Source organism: Schistocerca cancellata, chromosome 5, assembly GCF_023864275.1.
Source record: "Schistocerca cancellata isolate TAMUIC-IGC-003103 chromosome 5, iqSchCanc2.1, whole genome shotgun sequence".
NCBI lineage: Eukaryota > Metazoa > Arthropoda > Insecta > Orthoptera > Acrididae > Schistocerca > Schistocerca cancellata.
In genome coordinates this window covers 241038842-241061281 of record NC_064630.1, presented here as the reverse complement: position 1 = coordinate 241061281, position 22440 = coordinate 241038842, and the positions used below count along the sequence as shown (strand labels likewise).

The window sequence follows — 22440 nt, the reverse complement described above, 5'->3', positions numbered from 1 at the left end:
CAACGCGTTCAGGGTCTTATACGTGCCAATCACCCACTCCTGGAGAATTTTTGCTGATTGTTTGTTGCACAGCTGCCAATCCGTTGTTTGTTTCTCCAGTTTTTTTTTTGATACGAGGCAACATTTGGAGAGATGGAACAACAAATTTCCGCAACCAACACATATGGGCCGACCGCAGTCCTCATACTGCAGTACAGGCTAGACTTTAGCATCACTTTAAGATAGATGTGCGGGCTGGAGTTGTAGGTGACTGCCTGGTAGGTCGATACATTCTCCCAGCACGTCTTACATGTGCTGGCTACAGAGACTTAATTCGGAACACTTTCAAAGACCTATTACGAAACGTGCTCCTGAAAATAAGAAGAAACTTATGATTTATGTAAGATGGAGCTCCAATACATTTCAGTCTGTGCTCTAGATCCTCTGGTTGGTGTTTACCATGACAGGTAAGTAGATAGAGGAGGACTAATTCCATTGCCTGCACTTTCCCCCGACCTCAGCTCTGTGGATTATTATCTCTGGGGGCGGGGGGGGGGGGCACCTTAAACAATTAGTCTACGCAGCAGACAAGTCAGATGCAGAAACTCTTCATTGACGTGTCGTGAGGGCCTCCGCAATCATTCAAAACAGTCGTGGAATATTTGCAAGGTACGACAGTCCATGATTCAACGAATGCACGCGTGTTTAGAAGTAACAGGAGGACATTTTGAGCATTCATTATGATTTTATAGAGTGTGTTGAAGAGCTCCAATCACACGTTTTGCCAGCTTTCATTTATAACTCGAAAACGAAGGATTTTTCCGACTAATATGTTTATATGAACTTATTTCTTGTTTTGGTGTAAGGAACCTGTCACCAAGTTTGTAAAAGTATTTTTGAAACACACTGTTTATTTTACTTAATGAGTCGCGTGTCCACTCGCTCAATCTGGTGATGGGCAGTGGTCATAATGTTTTGTCTCATAAGTGTACACCACCTCTGGCTAGTTTTACCGTTAGAGGAGGCAACGCTCGCTACAATCTTCCGCCGCCACCTGGTAAATCCACAAGAGTAAGCTGAGGGAGGCGTCGACATGCAACACAGTAATCCTGCATTTCCTCCAGCAACTCACTGACGTAACACCGTTTTTACAGTAGCGGAAATCACTATAAAGCCATGGATATTTGCAGAATGTATATGCGATAGTAAGAAATCCGGTATACCGACAAGTGGAGTCAAATAGTATCGCACTTGAAGTCAGTAGTACAGTACAAGACATCAGCGATTCAGGTGGTAGAGGGTAGATCACCATATAAAGGCCGGCCTCAGTGGCCGTGCGGTTCTAGGCGCTGCAGTCTGGAGCCTCGAGACCGCTGCGGTCGCAGGTTCGAATCCTGCCTCGGGCATGGATGTGTGTGATGTCCTTAGGTTAGTTAGGTTTAACTAGTTCTAAGTTCTAGGGGACTAATGACCTCAGAAGTTGAGTCCCATAGTGCTCAGAGCCATTTGAACCATTTTGAACCATATAAAGACAGTCGACTCTGTGCGGTTTTCGTGTGTATGTTCACCTGCCTTTACTACAGATAGGAAACAGACACCATTAGTGGCAGTGAACGTTTTGTGCATAAACCACGATTGCGACAATGCAACGATGGAAACAGTTATCATGCGATGAAAAAGCGAAAAATCGGTACATGTAAACAAATGGGACTCTAATCGTCAAATTGCCAAGGAGATGAACTGTTCATGTACAGTGATGGATAATTTCGTTAGACTGGGCGCACGATATAAACAGAACAGAAAATAAGTGCAAAGTAGAAAACTGTCTGAGGCATAGAAAAGGTTACTTTTGCGCAAAACAAGGGTCACAAATCATTATTATATTCAAATAGTTGCCAGTAATTGCCGGACGTATACGGCAAATTTTGTCACATGAGAAACACCTTACACTGAAGAAACGACTGCAGAAGCTCGCGTTAACACTGAAACATAAACAGGCTAGACTGGAATTTCGTGGAAAACATATGTCGTAGACTCCAGAATGGGACAAAGTGATCTTCAATGATGAGAAGAAGGTTAATTTAGATGGGCAGATTGGATTTCAATATTTTTGACGTGATCTGAGAATAGAGCAGCAGATAAGAATGAGGAGAAATTTTGGTGGTTGAAGTGTAATGGTTTAGGCCGCGTTCTTCGACTGAACACTAGACTGAACTGTGACGTGTACACTGAGGTACTAGAAACAGAACTTATTAGAATGTATGAGGACTTCAGGGACGAAAGAGTAATATTTCAACAAGGTAATGCATCTAATTATGGTTCTACTACAACCAAAAACTGGTTTGAAGATAAGGATAAAGATGTCTTTCTCTGGGCTGTAGGCATATCGGATTTGGATCTCGTGGAAAACATTTGTGGAATACTCTCAAGGCGTGTTTGTCGTAATGGAAGGCAACCTGAGGCCGTATGTGAGCTGAAAAGAGTAATACGGGAACAGTGGGCAACAATTTCACTGGAAAAATTGCAGACCCTTACAATGCCGAAGAGAATTTGTGAGGCAATTAGGAACAACGGCGGTTGGACAAAGTACTAGTAACGCAATAACACAAGAGGACAGTGAGTGCCTTTATACGAATTTCCATCCAGGAAATGCAAGCGCCTTATTTCGTTACTCGTGTTGTGAAGGAAACAATGTAATTCCGTCATGACTGTTTATGTTTTGCAGGTATCTACTACTTTCGTAGTTAATTCGATGTACATATGCTTCAGACGTTGTACTATTACTTTGGTGGAACCTTCCTTTATAATGATTTCCACCACTGTAGAGGTACATGGCTTGCCAGAGGTCGTCCAGTGGGCGAATTAGTCGTACTCGACGATTCTACAGAGAACCTCCTCATTTCTTGAACGTCCTTTTGTTGCACTGTCCCTTAAACGCTTCGATTCTTCTCTTTCCCTGTTGCTCAACAGTCCATGATTCGCTTCCTGAAGTAAAACGTTATTGTTGTGTTAAACGTGTGGTCTCGAGCAATTCGGTTTGTTGTTGTTGTTGCAGTCAGGGGGAGCAGTGGTACGAGTTCAGGAGGAGAGTCAACCAGCCCATGATGCAGCCGCGTTCCAGCAAGCTGTACGTTCCCTCCATCGACCAGGTCACTCTCGACTTCACCGACAGGTGAGGGCAGTGACACGAGTCCTAGAAACAGAGCAACAGTGCTGTATTGGTCTAGATGTTCATTATCTGTCTTCTTCATTCTTTCAGAATGCTGACCATCAGAGACGAGAATATGAAGATGCCCGGAGACTTCACGAATGAACTGAACAAGTGGGCGCTAGAATGTGAGTGACAATTATGTACCCTCGTTCCTAAGTGTAACCATTTGGGTCTGTAAGAAAGCGAAAGTAAGTTACGTAGCGATACTGAGGCCAGACCCTACTGGCGAGAGCTGATTAGGGACAAGGATAGATGCACGATCATGCTTCGAACAATTTATTTAAAAAAAAAGAAAACAAAAAAATTATTGTCTTGTTGGAATGCAGCAACCGTTGTAGAATTTACCGTATTGCATTAACAATGCATCTTATTATCACGAATTCATCAGAATTAAATTTTAAAAGGACGTCTTAATTTTTTTTTTTTAAAAAAACGAGGTAAGGCACCCATATAAATTTATAATCAAGATATTTATACTGACAAAGGCCTTTTAAACTGAAGCCTTATAACCACATTAGCATCTAGTCTATAATAGCTGCGTCCTCCTGAAATTACTCCAGATTCGCTTAGGGACCTGGGAGCTGAACACGTTGGCATTATTACTTATGGTTATCTACACCAACAAGGAACTAGGTCCGTGGACATGCCACAAAAATGCTCGAACAAGATTATTTTTCTATTTAAGTGCAGAATGTTCCATGAAACACAAGTACTTTAGGAACAATTGAAATGATTGGTTTATACACTGCTTCAAAACAGTCTCATAGCAAATTCTACAAATATCATATCCTAGTTGTTGCTCATTATTGCCAGAGCAAAGCCAGAAAAGTCATCTACATCTACATCTACATCCATACTTCGCAAGCCACCTGCCGGTGTGTGGCGGAGGGTACCTTGAGTAGCTCTATCGGTTCTCCCTTCTATTCCAGTCTCGTGTTGTTCGTGGAAAGAAGGATTGTCGGTATGCCTCTGTGTGGGCTCTAATCTCTCTGATTTTATTCTCATGGTCTCTTCGCGAGATATACGTAGGAGGGAGCAATATACTAACTCCTCGGTGAAGGTATGTTCTCGAAACTTCAATAAAAGCCCGTACCTAGCTACTGAGCGTCTCTCCTGCAGAGTCTTTCACTGGAGTTTAACTATCATCCCCGTAACGCTTTCATGATTACTAAATGATCCTGTAACGAAGCGCGCTGCTCTCCGTTGGATCTTCTCTATCTCTTCTATCAACCCTATCTGGTACGGATCCCACACTGCTGGGCAGTATTCAAGCAGTGGGCGAACAAGCGTACTGTAAACTACTTCCTTTGTTCTCGGATTGCATTTCCTTAGGATTCTTCCAATGAATCTCAGTGTGGCATCTGCTTTACCGACGATCAACTTTATATGATCATTCCATTTTAAATCACTCCTAATGCGTACTCCCAGATACTTTATGGAATAAACTGCTTCCAGTTGCTGACCTGCTATATTGTAGCTAAATGATAAGGGATCTTTTTTTCTATGTATTCGCAGCACATTACACTTGTCTACATTGAGATTCAATTGCCATTCCCTGCACCTTGCGTCAATTCGTTGCAGATCCTCCTGCATTCCAGTACAATTTTCCATTGTTACAATCTCTCGATATACCACAGCATCATCCGAAAAAAGCCTCAGTGGACTTCCGATGTGATCCACAACGTCATTTAGGTATATTGTGAATTGCAACGGTCCTACGACACTCCTCTGCGGCACACTTGAAATCACTCTTACTTCGGAAGACTTCTCTCCGTTGAGAATGACATGCTGCGTTCTGTTATCTAGGAACTCTTCAATCCAATCACACAATTGGTCTGATAGTCCATATGCTCTTACTTTGTTCATTAAACGACTGTGGGGAGCTGTGTCGAATGCCTTGCGGAAGTCAAGAAACAGGGCATCTACCTGGGAACCCGTGTCTATGACCCGTGCCTATGGTCATGAAGCAATCACATTAAAAATGATTGTGCCTCTAGTCTAACAAGGCGGCATCTTTGTAGGGAGAATCCACATCCAACTGTTCTACACACACCCATTAAATGCTACCAGTGCTTAACTTACAGAACGTACCATGAATATAAGGAGTCACGGTGGGTCCACTTATAACCTGAGTCTGTAAGGAACCGGCCGCGTCCACCACACGACACTGGACACACCACGTATTCTGATAAGCCAAAACATTATGACCACTGCCCACCGCGATGTTGGATACCGCCTGGTGGCGTTGCGGGCATGTGACGCGGTAACAAAAGCCTGCAAGCGGAACATAGCACGGATTGGGGTTCACCTACCGAAGATGTGGGCTGCAAATGGGGAAATCCATTAAATTAAACGCCTTTGAGAAAGGGCAGGTATTATTACGCAGAACCTGTGATCGAGTATCTCGAAAACAGCGAAGCTTGTCGAATGTTTACATGTTACTGTCGTGAACATCTACGGAAAGAGGTAGAAGGACAGCGAAAGTACCATTAGGCGCTAAATGGTTGGGCGTCCACGACTCTTCACAGAGTGTGGGGTTCGGAGGCTTGCATGCTCTGTACTGTAGGACAGATGGTAAGCCGTGGCCCCAATGCCGAAAGGACACAATGCTGGTGCACGCAGGAGTCATTTGGAGCACGCTGTTCATCGTACATTGTTGAACGTTGGAGCTCCGCAGCAGACCACCCCTACGTATCCACGTGTTGACACAATGACATCGTCAATTACGATTGCAGTGGGCACTGGACATCGGAATTCGACCGCCGATCAGTGGAAACGTGTTGGCTCCTCGGGTGAATCAAATTTTTGCTAAACTAGATCGATAGTCGTCACCTCAAACGTCATCATCGAGGTGAACGGCGGCTTGAAACGTGCTGCGCAACACGGACGCAAGTTGGTGGGAGCAGTATGATGCTACGGGAGACATTATTCTACGCTTGCATGGGACCTGTGGTAGTAATCGAAGACACATGCATCCGTTCATACTTGATGTCTTCCCCAATGGCGATGTCATCTTTCAGCAGTATAATTGTCCTTGTCTCGGAGCCAGAACCATGCTACAGTGGTTTGAGAAGCATTATAGTGAACCCAATGTTGATGTTTCGGCGACCAAACTCGCCTGGTGTAAATCCCACGGAACCCGAAACTTTCTGGCAGATTAAAACTGTGTGCCGGACCGAGACTCGAACTCGGGACCTTTGCCTTTCGCGGGCATGTGCTCTACCAACTGAGCTACCCAAGCACGACTCACGCTCCGTGCTCACATCTTTACTTCTGCCAGTACCTCGCCTCCTACCTTCCAAACTTTACAGAAGCCTTCCTGCGATCCCTGCAGAACTAGCACTCCTGAAAGAAAGGATATTGCGGAGACATGGCTTAGCCACAGCCTGGGGGATGTTTCCAGATTTTCAGATTTTCACTCTGCAGCGGAGAAAAGGCAAAGGTCCCGAGTTCGAGTCTCGGTCCGGCACACAGTTTTAATCTGCCAGAAAGTTTCAGATCAGCGCACACTCCGCTGCAGAGTGAAAATCTCATTCTAGCTTATGGAACCCATTTGCTTCGCTATCGGGCGCCATCACCGCTTACTCAAATCAGCGGTCCGTTATTTGCGCGAATTACATGACCTGAGTGTACACATCTAATGCCACGTACCTCCACAAACCTATCAACCAACTGTCGGATCTCTGATACGCAGATCCAGTGACGTATTTCATCCCAGTGACGGACAGACAAGCTATAAACAGATGGTGATAACGTTTTGGCACTTCGATGTATGTTCGACAGAAACGCCCAAGGCCGCGCGCTTAACGGCAAACGTGTTTAGCATTCAGCCCGCTACGTGTGGCTATCACGCTGCTACCGCCCTGAAGAACTGACACTCGGCACCGTACAGTCGCTTCTGAAACATAGGTTACTCAAGTAAACAACTGCGCAGTTGCCGCAATCGGGCGCGTACACTGTACCGTCCAACTGCCCAGCAGTAGGTCCTTTTCAGTAGCATGAATTTTCATTCTGTGCCATCCAGACACTTCCGAAACATAGACGATTCCTAAACAATTACTCAGTCGAGAGAGAATCAATCATATCATGAGACTACCCAGAAGAAACTAACTTTCCTCTTCTCTCAGCACCTATTATGGCTTCAGTCAAATGACCCACTCAACATCACCGCTTCAGCGATGCTATTTAATTATGGTGCCAACCTTCGACACAATTAGAAGGCGTGTTCTTAAAGGTAGTGTTCCGGTTAGTGCTTCCCTGTTGCAAACATGAGAAGGGGATGTGACATTCTGAAGCCTATCCCTGATGTTATTCAGTCTGTACAATGAACAAGCGGTAAAAGACACCAAATACAAATTTGAAGAGGGAATAAAATTTCAGGGAGAAGAAATAAAAATTTTGAGGTTTGCCCATGACGTAACGAGTCAGAAGCAGTGAAGGATATGGAAGAGCAGTTGAATGGATTGGATGGTGTCTCGGGAAGAGATTGTAAGATGGACTTCACCAAAAGTAAAAAAGCGTGTAAAACAATAAACTGGTAGCCAAGATCACAGGAATTCTTTTTTATTCCATGATTCTTTTTAATTCCCCCGATCTTGGCTACCAGTTATTGTTTTACAAGCATCTAGATCGCTTCCACATGAGCACAATGTGCTCACTACAAAATGTAAAAAAGCGTGATGAAATGTGATCGAATTGAATCAGGTGATTCTGAAGGAATGGGATTACGAAATGTGCCGCCAAAGTAGTAGACGTGTTTTGCTATTTAGACAGCAAAATAACTTACGTTGGCAGAAGAAGAGAGGATATAAAATGAAGTCTGGCTATAGCACGAAAGGTATTTTTACAAAAGAGGAATTTGTTAAGATGCAATATAAATTTAAATTATCGGAAATCTTTACTGAGTGGTATTTTTCTGTAGTGTAGCCTTGTACGGAAGTGAAATATGGATGGCGAGTGCTTCGTAACAGAAGAGAACAGAGAATTTTGAAATGTCGGTACTACAGAAGAACGCTCAAGATTAGATGGGTGGAACGAATAACAAATGAGAAGGTACTAAATTGAAATAGGGAAGAAATAAATTAAGACAAAGAGGAATTAATGATATTAGCTGCCAGTGGGCACTGATTTAAATCAATGAGGAAAGTTGAAAATTTGTGCTGGATTGGAATTCGAAACCGTGTTTCCTGCTTACTAGGCCGATGTGCTGACCACTACGCCAGCTGGACGCAATGGTCACTGCACCTGCATGGACTACCCTAGCACGCCTCTCGTCAGGCCCAAATTCTCGACTTGTGTACAAACTACCGAAGTAGTGCCCCTTGGTCATTATCCATTACGTGCGGCATTTCGCTGATTTCCATGAGTGATCATTAGCTATTCTCGTCTTAATTATACATGTGGTGTCTGTTCTTTGGGACATGTCCGAAAGAAACAACTGCCCAGCCGCCGCACTCGAGAGCATCCATTGTACAGTCGAACGGCCTAGAACTAACCCCTTTTCAGCATTAAAACTTATCATTCTCTACTATCCAGACGCTTCCGAACCATTGGTGACTTAAAGACATTTACACAGCCACCGCAGTCATGAGAGAGAGAAGAAAGAACAGACACCACATAAAGAAAAGAAATTCATTTCACAACTTTAAGTGGGGGGTGGGGGGGGGGAAGGGGGAGAGGTGGAAAAATTGTAGAGGGAGACCAAGCGATAAATACGGTGAGTTAAAATGGATTTAGTCAGCAACAGTTACGGAAAGTAAAAGAGGCTTGCAAAGGGTTGAGTAGCTTTGAAAGCTGCATCAAGCCAGTCTCGGGACTGATGACCGCAACAACAATAACTGCTTGTGTATGGATATGAGCGCGGTGACATTCAGAACGATCCCTGAGGATGCAGATAGCATGCCCCCAGTTGTATGAAGCAGCTAGTCCGACTGGCCTTTCATTGGATATTTGCCGATAATATTTATTAAAAAATAATAAATTATGAAGTTTGTAAGGATTCAGTGGTTCTCACTCTATTCCCATATAGATAGATTTGTAGGTAAGAGACTTCTTGGCTGAGTCATGCAAATGATCTTGCCTTAATGATATTCGTGACTTTTCCGGTGTTGAACGTGTACTAACTGGCCATTCTACTCCGTTCCGAGTCACTATAGGGGCAAACAGCGGCATTTCTCCACTTTACACATACTCTAACCGACCTGCATGATAAATGCACGTTGAAGTCCAAGGCGCGCCGGCCGCGGTGGCCGTGCGGTTCTAGCGCTGCAGTCCGGAACCGAGAGGCAGCTACGGTCGCAGTTCGAATCCTGCCTCGGGCATGGATGTGTGTGATGTCCTTAGGTTAGTTAGGTTTAAGTAGTTCTAAGTTCTAGGGGACTTATGACCACAGCAGTTGAGTCCCATAGTGCTCAGAGCCATTTGAACCATTTGAAGTCCAAGGCGCGACAATTTTCCAAATCTTAGTTGATTTCCAAGTATTGTATAAGTGTCCGTTCCCCACACCTCAGCAATTCGACATTAAGTGTGTGTCTCCCACCAATCTCTCCCTCACGTCGTGTTTACACATCTTTCTCCAATACTTTCATGTTAAGTGTAGGGAGTTTTACTTGCACAAGCATATCACGTTATACACACTTCATGGGTTCGAGTCAAAGAGATGCAAATCTTTCACTCATTCTGTTGTGAGATCACGTGAAGTTATCTTCATCTCCGTTCTCATTTCATCAATTTTTCTTTTTCCAGTTTCGTTTTTGACCTATTTGTGTTTTTGTAATCCATTTGCTCATTCTTGCAACATCTACGACTAGTGTTCTACCTTACGATCTGCGCCTCATATTGTATGTTGTATTTTTATAATCATATGCTTCTCCCTATGTTGAAATCATTCTGAAAACATTGACAGTGAATGACCTTAACCGCTTATTAAAAGTTAAGAGGAGTGATGAATAAGTTATGCAACACATTTATTTCTGAAAGTAGCTGGTTTTATTAAGGATTCCATTACACCATATTACTCCCTACTCTTGTGCATAGAAAATGCTGTTTTTCGTTATAATCTGCATTCAGCGCGACAGCTTTACTCCACCTTGCTGGGCGGGTTTCTATGCCTGCACGGTACGCCCTACCGGTCGACGACGGAGCCAGCGTCTTGCTACATCAGTAACCTCCCCATCATCTTCGTACTGTTCCCCGCGGAGTGCATCCTTCTTTCGGACAAATAGATGGAAATGTGAAGGTACGAGGTCCGGGCTGTAGGGTAGATGGGGAAGAACAGGCAAATAAAGTTTCGTGAGCTCTTCTCGGGTGTGCAGCCTTGTGTGAGGCCTTGCATTGGCTTGGAGAAGAAGAAGTTAGTTTACATTTTTGTGCCGACGATCAAGCTGGAGTCGTTTCCTCAATTTCTGGAGAGTAGCACAATACACTTTAGATTTGATAACTGCACCTCTATGGGTGGCGTCAAACAGAGTAACCTCTTCAGAATCCCAGAAGGTTGTCGCCGTGCCTTTACCGGCTGAAGGTGCGGCTTTTAACCTTTTCCTCGGAGGAGAGGTGGTGTGGCCCCACTCCATGGATGGCCGTTTTGTTTCCGGTTCGAAGTGATGAACCCATGTTTCATCTCCTGCGACGATATTCGACAAAAAATTGCCGCTATCAGCCACGTAACGCGTAAGCATTCCGCACAGACGTTCCTTCAGTGCGCTCTTTTAGTCTTCTCTTAGGCGGCGGCGAAGAACTAAGAAGCCACACACGTTTAAGTAAGCCAAGTGGTGGACGAGTGTGTCAGCACTACCAACAGAGACGTCTAGCTGGGCAGCGATGTGTTTGGTGGTGATCCGTCGATCACCTCGAATGAGAGTGTCCGCACGTTCCAACATTGCACGAGTCAAAGCTGTGTGTGGCTGGCCAGGTTTGCGCGATCTTATTTGCGATGACGAGAGACGCATCGCCCAACGACTCACCGTGCTTTTGTTCAGTTCCAGGTCTCCGTAAACAACCGCCTATGAATATCTGCGATGCTCTCGTTTTCCGTCAAAAGAAACTCAAAAGAAACTCTCTGCTCGGAACGCACCTCCGTTGCAGACGCCTTTTTGTAGGCTACATAAAGCGCCATTACGAATCGGAACGGGAATATTCCACGATGTCCCGTAACGAATTCCGCATTTTTTGCATCACTTATAGAACGCCCCTCATACTGCGGTAGTGGACACTCGTATGTTAGCTGGTGAACAGCAGCCTCTGTTGGTGACAACTGGTGCCCACATAGATATGGGACCCTCTCAGGTTATCTGAGACTTTTGTTCATGTTTGATATTCATATCAGTAGGTACTTGTTGAACTGTATGCCTCCAGTCGCATTTTAAGGGTTGTATTCTATTCGTTTCTTGTCTTGTTAGTGTTGTTACTTTCATTTATTTTTTGTCGAAATCAGATGATTGGATAGGGTGCACACCGAAAGAAAGCGGGTTACCTACGTAGCATAGGCCAGTGCAAGTGGCTGAAACTGCGTGAAGAGTACCCCATCTTGTCTAATCGGGCAGCGTACAATGGTAGCCGGGTGGTGGTGAGGACCTGAGTAGACATGCAGCTGCCTGTGCCCCAGAATGTACCAGACATTCTTTGCCAATACCTGTGCTACCAGTGGATGATGCGTTGCAGCCGACCTTTTTGGCCGAGCGGTTCTAGGCACTACAGTCTGGACCGCGCGACCGCTACGGTCGCAGGTTTCAATCCTGCCTCGGGCGTGGATGTGTGTGATGTCCTTAGGTTAGTTAGGCTTAAGTAGTTCTAAGTTCTAGGGGACTGATGACCTCAGAAGTCCCATAGTGCTCAGAGCCATTTTTTGATGACGCATTGCAGTGATGAAATCGAGGCGCGATGCCTGTAATCTTTCTCAACTGATTTCACAGAAACTATTCGGTAAAAAAATTGAATTTTCCGTTACCTACAGCTTTATATGTCATTTTCATGGTGTAGTCCCCATCACTTCATAATGATCGTAGTTATTGTGATATTTTACATTTAAGTAACAAATTGCACGAAATACAAAAGTTTACAATGATAAATGGGAGTCACTATTATTTAATGTATAAGAAATTTAGCTATCATATTGAACTTATCTTTAGACTGGGGAGGTAGGTCTCTATCTACCTCGAGTGTCGGAAAATGAATTTTATGTAGCTCACTCAGTACGATAACATGCGCCGGTGATAAGATCAAAATGAGATAGTCATAACATCTCTCGTATGTTACAAATGGTTTAAGATATCAATACAAGATTTTGTCAAACGACTGTATGTGTTCCCATAATTACGGCGAAACGGTAATATTGGAATGCAGTGAAATATAGACTAAAAACTACATAAAAGTGCTATTAAAAATCGTCATGGCATGTGTAGCCGTAGGAATGCAGATCCACACGTGTATCACAAATTTATGTCTGTCCTACAGAATGATTGATGGCTGCTTTGCGATAGGCAAGCATCATATAGAATTACAAAATGGTTGATGTTATATCTGCTCGTGTTCACAACTGGGTATTTGTTGTTTTTATTTCTTGTTACTGATACCTGATAAACCTTGTGTTGCGTGCCTTACATAACCATAGCCGTCTCCTTGCAGCAATTTCTGTGGTGGCTCTGGACACACGCCTTGGCTGTCTGGATGGAAACCTCCCCCCAGACTCAGAACCCCAGCAAATGATCGAGGCGATGCATACCCTGTTCGACTGCATGCTCAAACTGGACGTGAGGCCCTCGCCCTGGAAGTACATCAGCACGCCCGCCTGGAGGCGCCTAGTCAAGTCGCAGGACTACTTCTACCAGTAAGTGAACACACCTTCCTGTGTGCTTTGTGCTGGCATTCAAGTTCGACATGCGAAACAAAAAGACTGCCGTAAATGCCGTAATTACAGGTTATGATTGCTGTCTTCCCTACCCAGCCGTGAATCCTGCTTCAGGGTAATCGTAGCCCACTGGTGCGATACACATTCCTCTGTCAATACCTGTCCATTCTTACATCCTTCTAGAGCCAGGGACAGTAGCAGCTTCAGCTATTTTCACTCACAGCAAATGCTGCTGGTATGGGCACAAAGTGACACTAGACGCTGTGAAGGGGGAGGGAGGGGTTGAGGTGGGGGTGGGATAGAGCAGTCTAGTGGACAAAAATGCAGTTCGGTGGTGCATCTGTTGCCAGGAAGGGATCTCAACAATAGAAGTGTCCAGGCGTCTCGGAGTGAACTAAAGTGATGTTGTTCAGACATGCAGGAGACACAGAGAGACAGGAACTGTCGATGACATACCTCGCTCAGGCCGCCCAAGGGCTACTACTGCGGTGGATGACCACTATCTACGGATTATGGCTCAGAGGAACCCTGAAAACAACGTCACCATGTTCAATAATGCTTTTTGTGCAGCCACAGGACGTCGTCTTACGACTCAAACTGTGCACTATAGTCTGCATGAAGCACAACTTCACTCGCGACGTCCATGGTGAGGTCCATCTTTGCAATCACAACACCATTTAGCGCGGTACAGATGGGCCCAGAGATATGCCAAATGGACCGCTCAGGATTGGCATCACGTTCTCTTTACCGATGAGTGTCGCATATGCCTTCAACCAGACAATTGTCGGAGACGTGTTTGGAGGCAACCCAGTCAGGCTGAACGCCATAGACACACTGTCCAGCGAGTGCAGCATTGTGGAGGTTCCCTGCTGTTTTGGGGTGGCATTATGTGTGACCGACGTACACCTCTGGTGGTCATGGAAGTCGCAGTAAAGGCTGTACGATACATGAATGCCATCCTCCGACCAATAGTGCAATCATATCGGCAGCGTATTGGCTATGCATTCGTCTTCGTAGGCGACAATTCGCACCCCCATCGTGCACATCTTGTGAATGAATTCCTTCAGGATAACGACATCGCTCGACTAGAGTGGCCAGCATGTTCTGTAGACATGAACCGTATCGAACATGCCTGGGACAGATTGAAAAAGGCTGTTTATGGACGTGACCCCCCCAAGCACTCTGAGGGATCGCCGGCCGCGGTGGTCTAGTGGTTCTGGCGCTGCAGTCCGGAACCGCGGGACTGCTACGGTCGCAGGTTCGAATCCTGCCTTGGGCATGGGTGTGTGTGATGTCCTTAGGTTAGTTAGGTTTAAGTAGTTCTAAGTTCTAGGGGACTTATGACCTAAGATGTTGAGTCCCATAGTGTTCAGAGCCATTTGAACCACTCTGAGGGATCTACGCTGAATCGCCGTTGAGGAGTGTGACAATATGGACCAACGGTGCCTTGATGAACTTGTGGGTATTATGCCACCACCTCTGAAGGTCTCACTGTATGGTGATACGACATGCAATGTGTGGTTTTCATGAGCAATAAAAAGGGCGTACATGATGTTTATGTTGATGTCTATTCCAATTTTCTGCACAGGTTCCGGAACTCTGTAAACAAAGCTGATGCAAAATTTTTTTGATGTGTGTATAAAGATTTTTATGTAGTATAAGGAAATCGTCGTATTATTTTCATATTCTATCTGTATATACAAAATCAGAGTAATCATTGAAGATTAGTTAGGTCTATCAATTAAACAAGCATTTGTTTTAGATAAAAGATGAACTTTACATATAAGTAAATAATTAAAAATGATGTAAGGCAGAGATGTAGTCTTTCGCCTTTACCCTTTAATCTATACATTGAAGAAGAAATGGGGCCGGGAAAGAATAGAGGCGAAGTGTTTGAGATGTGGTGCCATAGAAATGAGGAGGTTCCTCACGGAATCGGCGAGGAAAGAAATATGAGGAAAACACTAACATGAGGAAGAAATAGGATTACAGGACATGTGTTAAGACATCTGGCAATAACTTCCATGGTGCTACAGGAAGATGATGAGCGTAAAAATTGTAGGGGAAGACAGAGACTGGAATACATCCATCTAAGAAATGTGGACATTGGCTGTAAGTGCTACTCTGAGATAAAGAGGATGGCACAGGAGAGTAAGCCAATGTGGGCCGCACCAAACCAGTCGGAAGACTGATAAAGGAAGTGATCTTTCACAACGACCTATTTCAGCAGTTTGATTACTAAAACATGCATACTTTGTAATGCCGTTCTTGGGACAATGAACGTAATGAAGCTCTGAGGATGGGTCGTGGGTCATCTCAGGATAGCTCGGTCGGTGAGAACACTGTCAGTGAAAGGCAGCGTCCTGAGTTCGATTACTGGTCCAGCGGGCTGTATAATATGCCAGGAAGCTATAATAAAATCATGTTGAAAATTAAAGTGTAAAATTCTGTGGCCTACTCATTTACGGCGTCTTTACAAGCTCTTTTTAATGCTATGTGTATGCTTTACATTCTTCGCAATGAGTATGAGTTACTGATGTTTTGATTAATGGCTACATCAACCACTCAGCGAAATTACAACTAAATGGATCTGGGAGATACGAATATAGGATTACTGTGGGATTACGCACTGCTTTCGACGTATTATGTGTATTTGTGTTACCTTTTACGCTCTGTTTTAACTACTAGGTCGTGTGTTATCATAATCCGTCATCACGTTGAAATTACAGTGCTGGCAAAATTGCAAACTCCTTGAACACGGCGTGGAACATACGTCAAATTGGTGTGAAGTGCACTACATTCTTGGAAATACAAATGATTATCATTTCCGCGCAACCGCAGCAATAACGTCATGTACGTTCTGTTTATAGGGAAAGATTACGCAGCAGGTTTCTCATTCAGGAATCGCATTTGATTGTTGTTTACTTGTGAAAATATCGTTCGACACGTTGTATAAGAAGGAAACACATCTGTCCCCAAGCGTCGTAATTCGACTAAGGCTCTACTATGGCCTGTCGAAATTATTGTTTTTCTTTCTGTGATATAGCTGCTCACGTTGTAGGTATCCTACGACTATCTAGCGAATATGGAATATATTTGTTCATGACGGAAAGTATAAATGCTTGTATATCACAGGAGATACTGAATTTAACTGATGAGAGGAGAAAATATAAAAATGCAGCACATGAAGCAGAAGAAAGGGAATACAAACGTGTAGAACATGAAACTGATAAGACGTGCAGAATGGCGAAACAGAAATGCCTGGATGACAAATGGAAGGATGTATAAGCATGTACCACTGAAGGAAAGATAGATACCGGTCGGTCGAAAATTAAAGAGGCGTATGAAGAAAAGAAGAGCAGCTATATGAATGGCAAGAGCTCAGATGTAAAACTCGTGGTAAACAAAGAAGGGGAAACTGAAAGGTGGAAGGAGTATATAGCGGGACTATTAAAATGAAATGAAGTTAATATTATAGGAAGGAAAGAGGACATAGATGAATATGAAATAGGAGATATGGTACTGAGAGAAGAATTTAATAGAGCATTGGAAGAGCTAAGTCGAAACAAGGTACCTGGAGCAGACGACAGTCCCTCAGAACTACTCATATCCTTGGGAAACCAGCTGTAACAAAAGTATTCCACCTGGTGTGTAAGATATAAGAGGCAGGCGAAATTCCCTCAGATAGCAAGAAGAATGCAATATTATAAAATTAAAAAGAGAGCAGGTGCACATACAATAGCAAAAGCAAAACAGTGGTGATGGAATGAGGTCGAATTAAATCATGCGATGCTGCGGGAAGCAGATTAGGAACAGAACATTGAAAGTGGTAGATGAGTTTTGTTATTTGGGCAGAAAAATAACTGATGATGGCTGAAGCAGAGAGGATATAAAATAGAGGCTTGCAATGGCAAGAAAAGTACGAGGGTTGGAACTTTAATAGTGGCAAAAATTTATTTACAGCTCGTAAAAAATAGATACGTGTTTCAAAGTTTTACTGACCTTCAGAGTAGTCACCAGCATTGTGTATAACCCGTTGCCAGCGATGTGGAAGTCGTAGGACACTCTTAGCAGTGCCAGATGTGTTGACAGTTCGAGCGGCGCGGTCTATTGCCCGACGAATTTTTTTAGCAGTTTTGAAGCCAATGCCGTGAAGTGTTTCCTTCAGTTTAGAAATCGACTGAACTTATGAGGGCTTAAGTCAGGGGAGTGCAGTAGGTGGTACAGCACTTAGCAGCCCCATCAGTCAAACAAATCAGTAACAGCTTGCACTGTACGTGGTTGAGCATTGTCCTGCAAAATGATCGTCAGGTCCTGAAGAAAGTGTCATCACTTCTGTCTCTATTCTGTTTTCTTTTTTAACACAACCTACGGCCAGCTTAGAGACAGAAGTGATGACACTTTCTGCAGGACCTGACCATCATTCTGCAGGACAATGTTCAAGCACGTACAGTGCAAGCTGTTACTGATTTGTTTGGTTCAAATGGCTCTGAGCACTATGGGACTTAACATCTGTGGTCATCAGTCCCCTAGAACTTAGAACTACTTAAACCTAACTAACCTAAGGACATCACACACATCCATGCCCGAGGCAGGATTCGAACCTGCGACCGTAGCAGTCGCGCTGTTCCGGACTGTGCGCCTAGAACCGCTAGACCACCGCGGCCGGCACTGATTTGTTTGAATGATGGGGCTGCTAAGTGCTATACCACCATCTACACTCCCCTGGCGTAAGCCCTCGTAATTTCAACTCGATTTCTAAACTGAAGGAAGCACTTAACGGCATTCGCTTCAGATCTGCTAAAAATTCGTCGGGCAATAGACCGCGCTGCTCGAACTGTCAACACATCTGGCACTGCTAAGATTATCCTACAACTCCCACATCGCTGGCAACGGGTTACACACAATGCTGGTGACTACTCTGAAGGTCAGTAAAACTTTGAAACACGTATCTATTTTGTTTATATACGTTTAAGTGTTAGCAAATCTTTGCTGAAAGTATAGTCTCTTAGACTACCCCTGCGATTCGTTGCCATCTCGTTGACGTTGCGTGTTCTACCGACGGTCCGCATCTTCACAACACGATATTTCGACACTGTAAGTCGACGTCTCCACCATGTTTTCCCTGCGTTAGCCTCAGGGACCACCTGATGAAGACTTCGAGTTATCACGTCGAAATATCGTGTTTGTAAGACCTGGACTACTGGCAGAAAACCCAGTCTCAATGATATTTTCTGGAGTGTAGCCGTAAGTGGAAGTGAAATGTGGTCGATAAACAGTTTAGTCAGGCAGAGAATAGAAGCTTCTGAAATGTGGTGCTACAGATTAGGAGTGTAGATCATGTAACCAACGAGGAGGGCAGAAAAGTAATTTGTGGCACAACTTGATTAAAAGAAGCGGTCAGTTGATAGGACACATTCTGAGACATCAAGGGATCGGTTTAATTCTGGAGGGAAGTGTGGAAAGTAAAAATTGTAGAGAGAGAGACCAAAGCAAGTTCAAAAGGATGTAGATTGGAGTAATTATTCGAAGATCACGAGGCTTGTGCAGGGTAGAGTAACATGGAGACCTGCATCAAACCAGTCCTTGGATTGAAGAGAACTACAACGAGGGATATACTCAACGCCTGGCGAGGTCTAAATGGACCCAGATGATTAGCGCTTGAAAGGAGAAACAAATTGTTCACTCGGCCACACAAGGATAGTACAGCTACGTTACATACCTTGGGTCATGAAATGAGTCTCTTTGCAGCATGAGAAGTATGTCCGTCCTGACGTCGACATACTTTATCTTCGACGGTGGATAGTACGAGCAGAAGGAAGTAGCAGCCTTGGGGAGTTCACTTTCACCAGTCGTCGCCAACCTGTTCATGCATAATTTTGAGGTGGAAGCCCTGGATTCAGCGCAGTGGAAACCTACCTGTTTCTTCCGCTTTGTTGACGAGCCTTTGTCACATGGCCACATGATAGAGACAAGCTGAATGTTTCCTCATACATCACAGTTTCATACACCAGAACATCAAGTTTACCATGAAAGTCCGTAGTGCTCCCCTTTGTGGATATCCTGGTTAAAAGAAGAGCAGACGGCATATTGAGCCACAGCGTGTACCGTAAGAAGACGCACACCGATCTTTACTTACATGCTGCCACCATACAGCGCAGAGGAACGGCTTCCTCAAAACATTGGTTCACAGAGCTCATACCCTATCTGACAATGAGAGCCTTAACAAAGAACTTGAACATCTGAGGTCGGTTTTCCGGAAAAATGGCTACACAGAGAAGCAAATTCGGAGAGCTCTACGTCCCACTCCGACTGTACAGCTGGGGAAAACAGAAGAGAACCTCAGTAGGATGAGGGCATACCATATATTCCGTTCTGTGGCGCTTTATCGTTAAAGTTAGATGTTCTTCAAAAACATCAAGTGAAGTCTGTCTCTCACCCACAAAGTACGACACAAACACTATTTGGTAACGTCAAAGACGATCTAGGAGTAGGGAAATACGGAGTCCACTCGATCCCCTGCGAATGTGGCATGAATTACATAGGTTAAACGGTGCATACTATCGCAGATCGTTGCCAAGAACATCAACGGCACACCAGACTGCATCCGCCTAACAAGTCGGCGGTTGCTGAATATTGTCTCTCGGAATTACAGAGGATGAATCACGACCAGACCAAGGTTCTGACGCAGACGTCCAAATAATGGGACTGTGTCATTAAATAATCCATCGAGATTCGAGTACGGGAACAGCCGATCAATCGAGATAGTGGTTACATCCTTAGTAAGGCCTGGGAACCGGCTTTAAAGCCGATTAAAAGGAAAAGGCACCACGAACTAACGTCGAGAACAGGCAGAGATACTAAGAAGACGCCGCCATCACGCGCCCCTGGGCGCGGACCGCGAACGGAACGGATGCTCAACGCTCCGCGCCTGGGTGCGGACAGCTTTCGGGTCACCTGGAGGTGGGAGGGAGGGGGAGGGGAGGAGATAAAACCACGGTGCCGGCGCCTCGGCGGTCAGTTCATGAGCGCACCTGATGATGGAAACGTGGTCGCTTGCCGAAATATTGTGCCCGTTGGACACTGACACACGGCAGTTCACCCGTGAACTCTTTCGTCACGAGGTATGTCGGGAGAAATTGAGGACTTTCTTGTCTGTCCCAATGTAGTATGGACTCCAAAGTTTCGTCCCTCTCTCCAATGCTGGAATGATATGCGCCTCGTCTTATTTTACGTATCTCACTCCATTCTCACACTCGTATCCTGTCCGCCGCTCGTGGTCTCGCGGTAGCGTTCTCGCTTCCCGAGCATGGGGTCCCGGGTTCGATTCCCGGCGGGGTCAGGGATTTTCACCTGCCTCGAGATGACTGGGTGTTTGTGTTGTCCTCATCATTTCATCATCATCCAGGAAAGTGGCGAAATTGGACTGAGCAAAGATTGGGTAATTGTACGGGCGCTGATAACCACGCAGTTGAGCGCCCCACAAGCCAAACATCATCATCATCACACTCGTATCCTGTACCAAATCATAAAGTTCCCACACCTCATCAAACACCTAGAGCAACTTCGATTCTTTTAGAACTGCCATAGTCTTGAGTTCCAACACCCAACAGTCTTCCCAACCCTGGCCACGTGCTACACCTGTACCAACAAAATTTTTCCCCTCAACTCCATACTCTCCGTGTCATTTCCTAATGTACTTTCAGTCACCTTACCGTCGTGGACCATGGACTCATCCTTGAAATCCACCCTTTCTTCTAAAAATAACCTACCTCGCCCGTCACAAACCGCCTAAAATGAGAGTTCATACCAAATCTTCCCCTGGCCACCTGGCATTCTATCATTTACTACCACCAACAACCTACCCTACAGTTTCTTCAAACGTTAACATCCCAACTTCCTCACATAAAATCCTTCCTAATATTTCCCTCATCTCATTACCTACCGACAGTAATCAGGTGTACCAACCTACATCTACATACATTGCCTGTAAAGAAAGTGAAGTACCCAGAGGACATGGTTGTATGTCAGTATAACTTCGTATATGTACACACCTTCCGGGAATATGTAAATGAGTAGAGTTGCAATTCTCTGCGATAAGTAGAACGACCGCCAAAGTGCGTTAGCATTGTTGATGTTTACTGTTGCTACCAAACCGGGTAAAGAATATAAGAGGAGTGAACAGAGTCAGCTGTTGAGGCATCACTGTGAAGGACACGTTGATGCCGTATTCTCACGAGAGGCAGCGTTAACAATATGAAAGGAGCTTCATTGCTGGTGTACATTTTGTCAGATAGTCGAATAATGCAATATCCAAATTTGTGGGGAATTCAGATGTGTCAGTGCCCTGACTCAGAACGCCATGGGATCGTGAAGGCTTGAAATTATGCTTAAAATTTATTAGAATTCGCTAACTTTTCTTATTCTCAAACATTGGATAACTACTGTTTGAGTAATTGGATCTCTATTTTAAGCAAAAGCAAATTTTTCACGCATCTCAATATTTATGGCGTCGTATCTCCTTAAGTATGTGTCTTAGAAAAACTGGGGTAAGCTATGAGGTACATAAAGTGGTATATGTAGATACTGTCTGCAAAGTGTGTTGCGAACAGAGTTGGCAGTAAAGAAGTAATAAATTAAAACGTCATGTGTGATGCTGAAATTTTACTACATGAACAGAGAAAATGTAGTAAGCGATAAAGTTTTTCCTTTTCGTCATTTTGTGTAGGTAATCAGCGAGGAAGAGTTTCCTAGAGGTTCAGAAATTATGGGTATAGTTTTTTGAAAATCGCTAAGTGCTCTCATTCTCAAACACTGGACCAATAAAATCCGGCTATTAGTGCTCTGTCGGTTGCACTGACTCAAGACAAATTTTCGACTGTAATAATTGACTTATTGTGTTAAACTTTTAATGTAAGTTTATACCTTTTAATGAGTAGATTATGAAAACATTTTAAATATACAAATTCGGTCAATAAATACGCAAAATACTGATAATTCACGTGCATCATTTGTTTTCAAGAACTCGACCAAAAACGCAAGCTGTGCAGCTACTTTGAGAGAAGCTTCTTTTCCTTCAGGAGCTTCACGATGTTTGGGCTTAGAATATGACCACTGCATTCTCAAAAAAAGAGAATTTACATCTCATTATCATCATCTTGTCATAATCGACATTAGTCATCACTGTCACTACACCATTGTGGACTATGGTTTTGCTGCTGCTACTGACGCTTAAAGAAAAGAAAACATATGATTCTGCGTCAGTCACGATGATTTATTTTGCCCGCTAAGCGTTTAGATGGACAATCATCATCATCAGGTGGAAGGCGTTTTCTATATGGTCGTTGTTAGTCGAAAGCGTTGATGATTTTGTGCAGCAGTATCTGAGGCGAGCAAGAACTTATGT

At 44.3% G+C, this 22440-nt stretch overlaps 1 protein-coding gene across 2 annotated transcripts in view; it reads left to right on the top strand.

The window, feature by feature from the left end:
- LOC126187821 (probable cytochrome P450 301a1, mitochondrial) overlaps positions 1-22440 on the top strand; it is a 220556-nt gene that overhangs the window by 153567 nt on the left and 44549 nt on the right. For both annotated transcript variants that reach the window (XM_049929115.1, XM_049929113.1), the window contains exons 5-7: positions 3035-3151; positions 3239-3315; positions 12812-13013. In XM_049929115.1, the coding sequence (XP_049785072.1) occupies positions 3035-3151; positions 3239-3315; positions 12812-13013 (396 nt within the window). The remainder of the gene's footprint in view (positions 1-3034; positions 3152-3238; positions 3316-12811; positions 13014-22440) is intronic.